Consider the following 13,583-nt stretch of genomic DNA (forward strand, 5'->3'; position numbering starts at 1 on the left):
TGTCCCGCCCTGCCCACGCTGAGGACAGCAAATTGCGGGCTGCAATGCACGGGCACAAAACCATGGGTCTGCCGCATGCGGATCGCGGAACCATTTATTTGAATGGGGTCCGCGATCCGTCCGTTCCGCAAAAAGATAGAGGCACTATGGAGTGCTTCCGTGGGTTCCGCGCCTCCGCACCGCATCTCCGGATTTGCGGACCCATTCAAGTGAATGGGTCCACATCCGTAATGCGATACGGCAACGGAGGGGCGACGGCCGTGTGAATAAGCCCTTACTGAGCTCGAAGAGGATTGTCCAGACTGAGTGTAGGCTTTTAGCCAAAGTTCTCCCAAGAAATAAGAATTTCTGTGTGCTGACAGCAATCAGAGGTATTGAAAATAGGCACAAAACAAAACATATATTATATGCTTTCATTATATGGCGATAAAGGGTCTTCTTTAACATAAAATCGGATCTGATAAAAAGTCCCTAATGAGTAATTACTATGGGAAATCTGATTTTCCCGTGGTTTACCTTTAAGATAATGCGTTACGTCTATTTAAAGGGGACTCTCCATTTTTAATAAAGCAGCAAGGATTCCTCCAGACACTTCTTGCCTCATCTATTCAGCTCAGAGTTCAGTGTGAATAGTGACGAGCGGCTCTAAAAATAAACTCACAGGAGATTTCTGAGTAATTGAAGTTCTGCCGCCATCAAAACTATGTAACGTAGCCTATTAGATAATAGCCGAGTTATTCATTAATCAGACTCATCTCATAAAAAGGGACTGGGACCGTTCCCCGCAGACTCACTATCAACCCTTGCCTCCTGCAGAACTACAAAGAGGACCATGGGCAACTTCCATGTAAGCTTTCTTTAGGCTCCACATTGTTTGGGCAGATGTAGCAGAGCCCAATCGGTTAGACCCAGCAAAGAATTTGAAAGATATTTAAATAGTCGATGGTTTTACATAGGACTGCCGGCAGATCGATTACATTATCTGGCAATGGAATGAGCGGACTAACCAGCCTTAAATATGTACACGAGAAATTCAGCTCTGCTACATCTGCGCAAGGGATTGATTAATATTTATTACTATTATTATTATTTGCTAATATTACATTGTAATTTATCATGTTAATATCTTTACAAAAAATCATATATTTTTATGTTTACTAAACTGAGAATATTTCTGCTGTATTTTTTGTTTGATTTTAGTTTTTTTGCATTGAGTGAACAATATAATTTAAGGATTCATTTAATTATTTCAAGGGGTTTTCCGAGCACAGCCAAAGTACTCATCAGAATAGTCTCATGTGGATTTGCCATGGTAATCCGTGGCCCAAATCCAAGGCTGAGCCCAGGATTATTACTGTGGTCAAGAAACTGATTCGGCCAAATTGGTCAACTAATTTGATTTGGGTCTGAATGAATTCTACCCCAATTGACTGGAGAGTTTGAGACTGACCCTCTGAGGTCTCCTATTTTTTTTATCTCTTGACTTTCAGTTAAAAAAATTTGTTTACCGGTATTCATTTTTTTCTGTCTCTCTTTGCCCAAATTGAATCAACAAAAATGCAGATTCAAATCCATCTTGAATTTTACAGATTTTGGGTGAAATTTGATTAGTTTACGGTCGATTCGTTCATCTCTATACACCGATAAGTGACATTTCAAATCTGCATGAAGAAAATCACTCTGTACAGTCCCTCTATAGTGTTATTATTTGGTCCCTGTATAGTGCTGTTATTTGGTCCCTCTATACTGCTATTATTTGGTCCCTCTATAGTGCTGTTATTTGGTCCCTCTATAGTGCTGTTATTTGGTCCCTCTATAGTGCTGTTATTTGGTCCCTCTATAGTGCTGTTATTTGGTCCCTCTATACTGCTATTATTTGGTCCCTCTATAGTGCTATTATTTGGTCCCTCTATAGTGCTGTTATTTGGTCCCTCTATAGTGCTGTTATTTGGTCCCTCTATAGTGCTGTTATTTGGTCCCTCTATAGTGCTGTTATTTGGTCCCTCTATAGTGCTGTTATTTGGTCCCTCTATAGTGCTGTTATTTGGTCCCTCTATAGTGTTATTATTTGGTCCCTGTATAGTGCTATTATTTGGTCCCTCTATAGTGCTGTTATTTGGTCCCTCTATAGTGCTGTTATTTGGTCCCTCTATAGTGTTATTATTTGGTCCCTCTATAGTGCTGTTATTTGGTCCCTCTATAGTGCTGTTATTTGGTCCCTCTATAGTGCTGTTATTTGGTCCCTCTATACTGCTATTATTTGGTCCCTCTATACTGCTATTATTTGGTCCCTCTATAGTGCTGTTATTTGGTCCCTCTATAGTGCTGTTATTTGGTCCCTCTATAGTGCTATTATTTGGTCCCTCTATAGTGCTATTATTTGGTCCCTGTATAGTGCTGTTATTTGGTCCCTCTATAGTGCTGTTATTTGGTCCCTCTATAGTGTTATTATTTGGTCCCTGTATAGTGCTATTATTTGGTCCCTCTATAGTGCTGTTATTTGGTCCCTCTATAGTGCTGTTATTTGGTCCCTCTATAGTGCTGTTATTTGGTCCCTCTATAGTGCTGTTATTTGGTCCCTGTATAGTGCTATTATTTGGTCCCTCTATAGTGCTGTTATTTGGTCCCTCTATAGTGCTGTTATTTGGTCCCTCTATAGTGCTGTTATTTGGTCCCTCTATAGTGCTGTTATTTGGTCCCTCTATAGTGCTGTTATTTGGTCCCTCTAGTGTTATTATTTGGTCCCTCTATACTGCTATTATTTGGTCCCTCTATAGTGCTGTTATTTGGTCCCTCTATAGTGCTGTTATTTGGTCCCTCTATAGTGCTGTTATTTGGTCCCTCTATAGTGCTGTTATTTGGTCCCTCTATAGTGCTGTTATTTGGTCCCTCTATAGTGCTATTATTTGGTCCCTCTATAGTGCTGTTATTTGGTCCCTCTATAGTGCTGTTATTTGGTCCCTCTATAGTGTTATTATTTGGTCCCTGTATAGTGCTATTATTTGGTCCCTCTATAGTGCTGTTATTTGGTCCCTCTATACTGCTATTATTTGGTCCCTCTATAGTGCTGTTATTTGGTCCCTCTATAGTGCTGTTATTTGGTCCCTCTATAGTGCTATTATTTGGTCCCTCTATAGTGCTATTATTTGGTCCCTGTATAGTGCTGTTATTTGGTCCCTCTATAGTGCTGTTATTTGGTCCCTCTATAGTGTTATTATTTGGTCCCTGTATAGTGCTATTATTTGGTCCCTCTATAGTGCTGTTATTTGGTCCCTCTATACTGCTATTATTTGGTCCCTCTATAGTGCTGTTATTTGGTCCCTCTATAGTGCTGTTATTTGGTCCCTCTATAGTGCTGTTATTTGGTCCCTCTATAGTGCTGTTATTTGGTCCCTCTATAGTGCTATTATTTGGTCCCTCTATAGTGCTGTTATTTGGTCCCTCTATAGTGCTGTTATTTGGTCCCTCTATAGTGCTATTATTTGGTCCCTCTATAGTGCTATTATTTGGTCCCTCTATAGTGCTGTTATTTGGTCCCTCTATAGTGCTATTATTTGATCCCTCTATAGTGCTGTTATTTGGTCCCTCTATAGTGCTATTATTTGGTCCCTCTATAGTGCTGTTATTTGGTCCCTCTATAGTGCTGTTATTTGGTCCCTCTATAGTGCTGTTATTTGGTCCCTCTATAGTGCTGTTATTTGGTCCCTCTATAGTGCTATTATTTGGTCCCTCTATAGTGTTATTATTTGGTCCCTGTATAGTGCTGTTATTTGGTCCCTCTATAGTGCTATTATTTGGTCCCTCTATAGTGCTGTTATTTGGTCCCTGTATAGTGCTATTATTTGGTCCCTCTATAGTGCTGTTATTTGGTCCCTCTATAGTGCTGTTATTTGGTCCCTCTATAGTGCTGTTATTTGGTCCCTCTATAGTGCTGTTATTTGGTCCCTCTATAGTGCTATTATTTGGTCCCTCTATAGTGTTATTATTTGGTCCCTGTATAGTGCTGTTATTTGGTCCCTCTATAGTGCTGTTATTTGGTCCCTCTATAGTGCTATTATTTGGTCCCTGTATAGTGCTGTTATTTGGTCCCTCTATAGTGTTATTATTTGGTCCCTGTATAGTGCTGTTATTTGGTCCCTCTATAGTTTTATTATTTGGTCCCTGTATAGTGCTATTATTTGGTCCCTCTATAGTGCTGTTATTTGGTCCCTCTATACTGCTATTATTTGGTCCCTCTATAGTGCTGTTATTTGGTCCCTCTATAGTGCTGTTATTTGGTCCCTCTATAGTGCTGTTATTTGGTCCCTCTATAGTGCTGTTATTTGGTCCCTCTATAGTGCTATTATTTGGTCCCTCTATACTGCTGTTATTTGGTCCCTCTATACTGCTATTATTTGGTCCCTCTATAGTGCTGTTATTTGGTCCCTCTATAGTGCTGTTATTTGGTCCCTCTATAGTGCTGTTATTTGGTCCCTCTATAGTGCTGTTATTTGGTCCCTCTATAGTGCTATTATTTGGTCCCTCTATAGTGCTGTTATTTGGGCCCTCTATAGTGCTGTTATTTGGTCCCTCTATAGTGCTATTATTTGGTCCCTCTATAGTGCTGTTATTTGGTCCCTCTATAGTGCTGTTATTTGGTCCCTCTATAGTGCTGTTATTTGGTCCCTCTATAGTGCTATTATTTGGTCCCTCTATAGTGCTATTATTTGGTCCCTCTATAGTGCTATTATTTGGTCCCTCTATAGTGCTGTTATTTGGTCCTTCTATAGTGCTGTTATTTGGTCCTTCTATAGTGCTGTTATTTGGTCCCTCTATAGTGCTGTTATTTGGTCCCTCTATAGTGCTGTTATTTGGTCCCTCTATAGTGCTGTTATTTGGTCCCTCTATAGTGCTGTTATTTGGTCCCTCTATAGTGCTGTTATTTGGTCCCTGTATACTGCTATTATTTGGTCCCTGTATAGTGCTGTTATTTGGTCCCTCTATAGTGCTGTTATTTGGTCCCTCTATAGTGCTGTTATTTGGTCCCTCTATAGTGCTGTTATTTGGTCCCTGTATACTGCTATTATTTGGTCCCTGTATAGTGCTGTTATTTGGTCCCTCTATAGTGCTATTATTTGGTCCCTCTATAGTGCTATTATTTGGTCCCTCTATAGTGCTATTATTTGGTCCCTCTATAGTGCCGTTATTTGGTCCCTCTATAGTGCTGTTATTTGGTCCCTCTATACTGCTGTTATTTGGTCCCTCTATAGTGCTATTATTTGGTCCCTGTATAGTGCTATTATTTGGTCCCTCTATAGTGCTGTTATTTGGTCCCTCTATAGTGCTGTTATTTGGTCCCTCTATAGTGCTGTTATTTGGTCCCTCTATAGTGCTGTTATTTGGTCCCTGTATACTGCTATTATTTGGTCCCTGTATAGTGCTGTTATTTGGTCCCTCTATAGTGCTGTTATTTGGTCCCTCTATAGTGCTGTTATTTGGTCCCTCTATACTGCTATTATTTGGTCCCTCTATAGTGCTGTTATTTGGTCCCTCTATAGTGCTATTATTTGGTCCCTCTATAGTGCTGTTATTTGGTCCCTCTATAGTGCTGTTATTTGGTCCCTCTATAGTGCTGTTATTTGGTCCCTCTATAGTGCTGTTATTTGGTCCCTCTATAGTGCTGTTATTTGGTCCCTCTATAGTGCTGTTATTTGGTCCCTCTATAGTGCTGTTATTTGGTCCCTCTATAGTGCTATTATTTGGTCCCTCTATAGTGCTATTATTTGGTCCCTCTATAGTGCTATTATTTGGTCCCTCTATAGTGCTATTATTTGGTCCCTCTATAGTGCTATTATTTGGTCCCTCTATAGTGCTGTTATTTGGTCCCTGTATAGTGCTGTTATTTGGTCCCTCTATAGTGCTGTTATTTGGTCCCTCTATAGTGCTATTATTTGGTCCCTCTATAGTGCTGTTATTTGGTCCCTGTATAGTGCTGTTATTTGGTCCCTGTATAGTGCTGTTATTTGGTCCCTCTATAGTGCTGTTATTTGGTCCCTCTATAGTGCTGTTATTTGGTCCCTCTATAGTGCTATTATTTGGTCCCTCTATACTGCTATTATTTGGTCCCTCTATAGTGCTATTATTTGGTCCCTGTATAGTGCTGTTATTTGGTCCCTCTATAGTGCTGTTATTTGGTCCCTCTATAGTGCTATTATTTGGTCCCTCTATACTGCTATTATTTGGTCCCTCTATAGTGCTATTATTTGGTCCCTGTATAGTGCTATTATTTGGTCCCTCTATAGTGCTGTTATTTGGTCCCTCTATAGTGCTGTTATTTGGTCCCTCTATAGTGCTGTTATTTGGTCCCTCTATAGTGCTGTTATTTGGTCCCTGTATAGTGCTATTATTTGGTCCCTCTATAGTGCTGTTATTTGGTCCCTCTATACTGCTATTATTTGGTCCCTCTATAGTGCTATTATTTGGTCCATGTATAGTGCTATTATTTGGTCCCTCTATAGTGCTGTTATTTGGTCCCTCTATAGTGCTGTTATTTGGTCCCTCTATAGTGCTGTTATTTGGTCCCTCTATAGTGCTGTTATTTGGTCCCTCTATAGTGCTGTTATTTGGTCCCTCTATAGTGCTGTTATTTGGTCCCTCTATAGTGCTGTTATTTGGTCCCTCTATAGTGCTGTTATTTGGTCCCTCTATAGTGCTATTATTTGGTCCCTCTATAGTGCTATTATTTGGTCCCTCTATAGTGCTATTATTTGGTCCCTCTATAGTGCTATTATTTGGTCCCTCTATAGTGCTATTATTTGGTCCCTGTATAGTGCTGTTATTTGGTCCCTCTATAGTGCTGTTATTTGGTCCCTCTATAGTGCTATTATTTGGTCCCTCTATAGTGCTGTTATTTGGTCCTTCTATAGTGCTGTTATTTGGTCCCTCTATAGTGCTGTTATTTGGTCCCTCTATAGTGCTGTTATTTGGTCCTTCTATAGTGCTGTTATTTGGTCCCTCTATAGTGCTGTTATTTGGTCCTTCTATAGTGCTGTTATTTGGTCCTTCTATAGTGCTGTTATTTGGTCCCTCTATAGTGCTGTTATTTGGTCCCTGTATAGTGCTGTTATTTGGTCCCTCTATAGTGCTGTTATTTGGTCCTTCTATAGTGCTGTTATTTGGTCCCTGTATAGTGCTGTTATTTGGTCCCTCTATAGTGCTGTTATTTGGTCCCTCTATAGTCCTATTATTTGGTCCCTCTATAGTGCTGTTATTTGGGCCCTCTATAGTGCTGTTATTTGGTCCCTGTATAGTGCTATTATTTGGTCCCTCTATAGTGCTATTATTTGGTCCCTCTATAGTGCTATTATTTGGTCCCTGTATAGTGCTGTTATTTGGTCCCTCTATAGTCCTATTATTTGGTCCCTCTATAGTGCTGTTATTTGGTCCCTCTATAGTGCTGTTATTTGGTCCCTCTATAGTGCTGTTATTTGGTCCCTGTATACTGCTATTATTTGGTCCATGTATAGTGCTATTATTTGGTCCCTGTATAGTGCTGTTATTTGGTCCCTGTATACTGCTATTATTTGGTCTCTGTATAGTGCTGTTATTTGGTCCCTCTATAGTGCTGTTATTTGGTCCCTGTATAGTGCTGTTATTTGGTCCCTGTATAGTGCTATTATTTGGTCCCTGTATAGTGCTATTATTTGGTCCCTGTATAGTGCTATTATTTGGTCCCTCTATAGTGCTGTTATTTGGTCCCTCTATAGTGCTGTTATTTGGTCCCTCTATAGTCCTATTATTTGGTCCCTCTATAGTGCTGTTATTTGGTCCCTCTATAGTGCTATTATTTGGTCCCTCTATAGTCCTATTATTTGGTCCCTCTATAGTACTGTTATTTGGTCCCTGTATACTGCTATTATTTGGTCCCTCTATAGTGCTATTATTTGGTCCCTCTATAGTGCTGTTATTTGGTCCCTCTATAGTGCTATTATTTGGTCCCTGTATAGTGCTGTTATTTGGTCCCTCTATAGTGCTATTATTTGGTGCCTCTATAGTCCTATTATTTGGTCCCTCTATAGTGCTGTTATTTGGTCCCTCTATAGTGCTATTATTTGGTGCCTCTATAGTCCTATTATTTGGTCCCTCTATAGTGCTATTATTTGGTCCCTCTATAGTCCTATTATTTGGTCCCTCTATAGTGCTATTATTTGGTCCCTCTATAGTGCTATTATTTGGTCCCTCTATAGTCCTATTATTTGGTCCCTCTATAGTGCTATTATTTGGTCCCTCTATAGTGCTATTATTTGGGCCCTCTATAGTGCTATTATTTGGTCCCTCTACAGTCCTATTATTTGGTCCCTCTATAGTGCTATTATTTGGTCCCTCTATAGTGCTATTATTTGGTCCCTCTATAGTGCTGTTATTTGGTCCCTCTATAGTGCTGTTATTTGGTCCCTCTATAGTGCTATTATTTGGTCCCTCTATAGTGCTGTTATTTGGTCCCTCTATAGTGCTGTTATTTGGTCCCTCTATAGTGCTGTTATTTGGTCCCTCTATAGTGCTGTTATTTGGTCCCTCTATAGTGCTATTATTTGGTCCCTCTATAGTGCTATTATTTGGTCCCTCTATAGTGCTGTTATTTGGTCCCTCTATAGTGCTGTTATTTGGTCCCTCTATAGTGCTATTATTTGGTCCCTCTATAGTCCTATTATTTGGTCCCTCTATAGTGCTATTATTTGGTCCCTCTACAGTCCTATTATTTGGTCCCTCTATAGTGCTGTTATTTGGTCCCTCTACAGTCCTATTATTTGGTCCCTCTATAGTGCTGTTATTTGGTCCCTCTATAGTGCTATTATTTGGTCCCTCTATACTGCTATTATTTGGTCCCTCTATAGTGCTGTTATTTGGTCCCTGTATAGTGCTATTATTTGGTCCCTCTATAGTGCTATTATTTGGTCCCTCTACAGTCCTATTATTTGGTCCCTCTACAGTCCTATTATTTCGTCCCTCTATACTGCTATTATTTGGTCCCTCTATAGTGCTATTATTTGGTCCCTCTATAGTGCTATTATTTGGTCCCTCTATAGTGCTATTATTTGGTCCCTCTATAGTGCTATTATTTGGTCCCTCTATAGTGCTGTTATTTGGTCCCTCTACAGTCCTATTATTTGGGCCCTCTATAGTGCTATTATTTGGTCCCTCTATTGTGCCATTATTTGGGCCCTCTATAGTGCTGTTATTTGGTCCCTCTATAGTGCTGTTATTTGGTCCCTCTATAGTGCTGTTATTTGGTCCCTCTATAGTGCTGTTATTTGGTCCCTCTATAGTGCTGTTATTTGGTCCCTCTATAGTGCTGTTATTTGGTCCCTCTATAGTGCTGTTATTTGGTCCCTCTATAGTGCTATTATTTGGTGCCTCTATAGTCCTATTATTTGGTCCCTCTATAGTGCTATTATTTGGTCCCTCTATAGTCCTATTATTTGGTCCCTCTATAGTGCTATTATTTGGTCCCTCTATAGTGCTATTATTTGGTCCCTCTATAGTCCTATTATTTGGTCCCTCTATAGTGCTATTATTTGGTCCCTCTATAGTGCTATTATTTGGGCCCTCTATAGTGCTATTATTTGGTCCCTCTACAGTCCTATTATTTGGTCCCTCTATAGTGCTATTATTTGGTCCCTCTATACTGCTATTATTTGGTCCCTCTATAGTGCTATTATTTGGTCCCTGTATAGTGCTATTATTTGGTCCCTCTATAGTGTTATTATTTGGTCCCTCTATAGTGCTATTATTTGGTCCCTCTACAGTCCTATTATTTGGTCCCTCTACAGTCCTATTATTTCGTCCCTCTATACTGCTATTATTTGGTCCCTCTATAGTGCTGTTATTTGGTCCCTCTATAGTGCTATTATTTGGTCCCTCTACAGTCCTATTATTTGGTCCCTCTATAGTGCTATTATTTGGTCCCTCTATAGTGCTATTATTTGGTCCCTCTATAGTGCTATTATTTGGTCCCTCTATAGTGCTATTATTTGGTCCCTCTATAGTGCTATTATTTGGTCCCTCTATAGTGCTGTTATTTGGTCCCTCTATAGTGCTGTTATTTGGTCCCTCTATAGTGCTGTTATTTGGTCCCTCTATAGTGCTATTATTTGGTCCCTCTATAGTGCTATTATTTGGTACCTCTATAGTGCTGTTATTTGGTCCCTCTATAGTGCTGTTATTTGGTCCCTCTATAGTGCTGTTATTTGGTCCCTCTATAGTGCTGTTATTTGGTCCCTCTATACTGCTATTATTTGGGCCCTCTATAGTGCTGTTATTTGGTCCCTCTATAGTGCTGTTATTTGGTCCCTCTATAGTGCTGTTATTTGGTCCCTCTATAGTGCTATTATTTGGTCCCTCTATAGTGCTATTATTTGGTCCCTGTATAGTGCTGTTATTTGGTCCCTCTATAGTGCTATTATTTGGTCCCTCTATAGTGCTATTATTTGGTCCCTCTATAGTGCTATTATTTGGTCCCTCTATAGTCCTATTATTTGGTCCCTATATACTCCTTCCCGATCATTGTTGCATGATTAACATGCCAAATGTTGAGCTAATACAGAATAAAATGGCAGATTGTTGTTTGACGATACCTTTTAGGGTCCATTCAGAAGAACGTTAGTGCTCCGCGCCCGAATTGCGGCCCGTAAATGGCAGGTCGGCAATATACGGGCAGCAGCTCCGTTTCACTTGACTGGGTCTGCGATCCGCAAGATACGGCAAACGATAAGACATTTCCTTTCTTTTGAGGTGCGGGGGCACGGGACCCCAATGCCTACGGAAGTGCTTCTGTGGGCTTCCGATCCGTGCCTCCATGTAAATTGAGCTAAATTAGCCCCAATCGATTTGATTTCAACTGGAATTTTTTATAGGGCAAGAAATCTGCTGGTGTAAAAAGACTCTCTACAACAGTACATTAGAGAAAACGCCAAATATCCAGGGCGACAGATTATCGATTAGTCACCAGCAACTAGTCATTGATACTACCCACCCAGAATAGAGATAACATGCGTTGTACTTTGGACACAGTGCTACCCTTTGTCTGCGCGGTCTGATCCATACATGCATTTGATTGTGACAGACAGAAGTCTGGCGAACGCGCAGTAATGACTCCTTTACTTATTGATTCCAGCGCCCATCCCATTTATGGCATCTGTGCTGTTATCAGCTGCTAGATAAGGCCAAACTCTAATCAAGGAGGGAACTTACCTGAACAGGTGGGCTACGGGCTTTTATGAGGATCTCAAACAGCTTGCCTGATAATCAGACAAAAAGTGCCATAAACAAGAAAAAACATTACTGACGCGTTCCCTCCGGCAGGCTGCAGATAGCTAGCAGAGGACACCGCTCCTATTACATGCAGCGATGTCCTCCTCAGCTATGCCATATCTCGTCCCCACGCTGGACAGTGGCGGCAGATCGTGATTACACAGCAAATCCACATTTTTTGCATGCTGAAAGATTTGCATTGCCTGATAAACAAGTGCAACAAAGACTCGGTCCGCAAGGGGTCCCTTTAAGAGGAGATAAGTGTTTTGTGATGCCAGTCGCAATGAAGAAACAACATGACAGAGTCCCTTTAAGAAATGGTGTTGGTACCCAGGTGTAGGAATGGCCGAATGGTATAGGGTGGCCTATAATGTCCCTTAATGTTTTGTGCACGTGTCACGGTGCTCCTACCTGAATATGACTGGACCCTAGGCGTTGGCTGTGAAGCAGACAAAGGGGGTAGTTGAATTGGGGATTGGAGAGGGTTGGGAAGAAGTTACTGTGGGAAGGGGGGCCCCATTCAAAAATTTGCTGTGGTGACCAATTCATTTCTAGTTACGCCACTGGCGCAGGCGCAAAAACAATGGTGAGGTGCACGTGCGTGAGTTTCCAGCAGTTGCTTGATGATATTGAAAGAGGAGGCAAAGAGGGGAAGAGAGCAGAGCTCCGATACAGATAGGGGTTGGGAATAGATGCTGCCACTTGGGCTTTTTTATGCTTATTTGCATGCCAATATAAAGATGGTTTTCAGGGGTAATAAAGAACTAAAAAGGAACACAAAAGTCTATCTGGGATAGGGTGTACATGAGCAACTGGCGGGCCCCAGCGGTGTATCTGCTGGAACAGAGTACCAGACTGTACAATGTAGATGTGGACTTGGCCCCATCTATTGCTGATACTTATCTCCAGGAAGCAGACCATTTATGAGGAAATCTTCTGGCAGACCTTACTTTTTTACAGTTGTTTGCAGAAGATTAGAAGGTCATGATGATCGCTCAGTAAACATTATGTTAAGCTATGCCTTGTGCAAATATCCTAACATAATGGAGCCTATAGCATTGTAAGCCACTGCAGTGATGTCATGGTGCTGACCTGTTAAAAAGCCAGGCCCAACACAGAAGTTGGGATAGGTAAATTAAGATTAATGAGGTGGGCGGTATTTTGACTGCAGTACGGTAGCTTAATATGGCACTAATAGGGTACTTATTGGTACTGTGTGGGATGAAGAGGGTAATTCTGGAAACTGTATGGCACTGAAAGTGTAGTTCTTGCAACTTTGTAGCACAAAGAGGGAACTTTATGGCACTGTGTGGGACTAAGAGGGTAGTCCTTGGCACTTTGTGGCATTAAGAGGGTACTTCCTGACACTGTGTGGCACTAAGCGAATACTTCTGGACATTTTGTGGCACTAAGAAGGTACTGTTTGCACTATGCGGCACTATGAGGGTACTTCTGGGCACTGTGTGGCACTGAAAGGGTACTTCTTAACACTTTTGCACTAAAAGGGTGCTTTTCGACACTGTAGCACTAAAGAGACACTTCTGAGAATTGTAATACACTAAGAGGGTAATTTTGGGCACTATATGGCCCTAAGAGGGCACTTCATGGCACTGTGTGGTACTAAGAAGGTAATTCTGGGCACTGTATGGCCCTAAGAGGGCACTTCATGGCACTGTGTGGTACTAAGAAGGTAATTCTGGGCACTGTATGGCACTAAGAGGGCACTTCATGGCACTGTGTGGTACTAAGAAGGTAATTCTGGGCACTGTATGGCACTAAGAGGGCACTTCATGGCACTGTGTGGTACTAAGAAGGTAATTCTGGGCACTGTATGGCACTAAGAGGGCACTTCATGGCACTGTGTGGTACTCAGAAGGTAATTCTGGGCACTGTATGGCACTAAGAGGGCACTTCATGGCACTGTGTGGTACTCAGAAGGTAATTCTGGGCACTGTATGGCACTAAGAGGGTACTTCATGGCACTGTGTGGTACTAAGAAGGTAATTCTGGCCACGGTGTAGCACTCTTGGGCACTGATATAGTAGAGAAAATGTATTATTACTATCTCATATTTAGACGACGTACAACTTTTTTTTAGTAAGTGGCACCTTTAGCTTAGTAAGGCTACGTTCACACTTGCGTTGTTGTTTTCCGGTATTGAAATCTGGCAGAGGATCTCAATATTGGGAAAAAAAATTCTGTTTAGTCCTCATGCATTCTGAATCAGGATGTCTTCCGTTCCGGCAGCATTCCGTTTTGTGACCGGACACAATACCACTGCGAGCTACGGTTTT

At 41.1% G+C, this 13,583-nt stretch overlaps 1 protein-coding gene across 1 annotated transcript in view; it reads left to right on the forward strand.

Moving 5' to 3' along the window:
- Window positions 1-766: 766 nt before the first annotated feature.
- Window positions 767-13,583, forward strand: part of ANXA13 (annexin A13) — a 66,168-nt gene continuing 53,351 nt past the window's right edge. The window contains exon 1 of the mRNA XM_044294896.1: window positions 767-847. Coding sequence (XP_044150831.1) covers window positions 833-847 — 15 coding nt within the window. The 5' untranslated portion in view covers window positions 767-832. The remainder of the gene's footprint in view (window positions 848-13,583) is intronic.

The sequence above is a fragment of the Bufo gargarizans genome, chromosome 5, assembly GCF_014858855.1.
Source record: "Bufo gargarizans isolate SCDJY-AF-19 chromosome 5, ASM1485885v1, whole genome shotgun sequence".
NCBI classification, from domain to species: domain Eukaryota; kingdom Metazoa; phylum Chordata; class Amphibia; order Anura; family Bufonidae; genus Bufo; species Bufo gargarizans.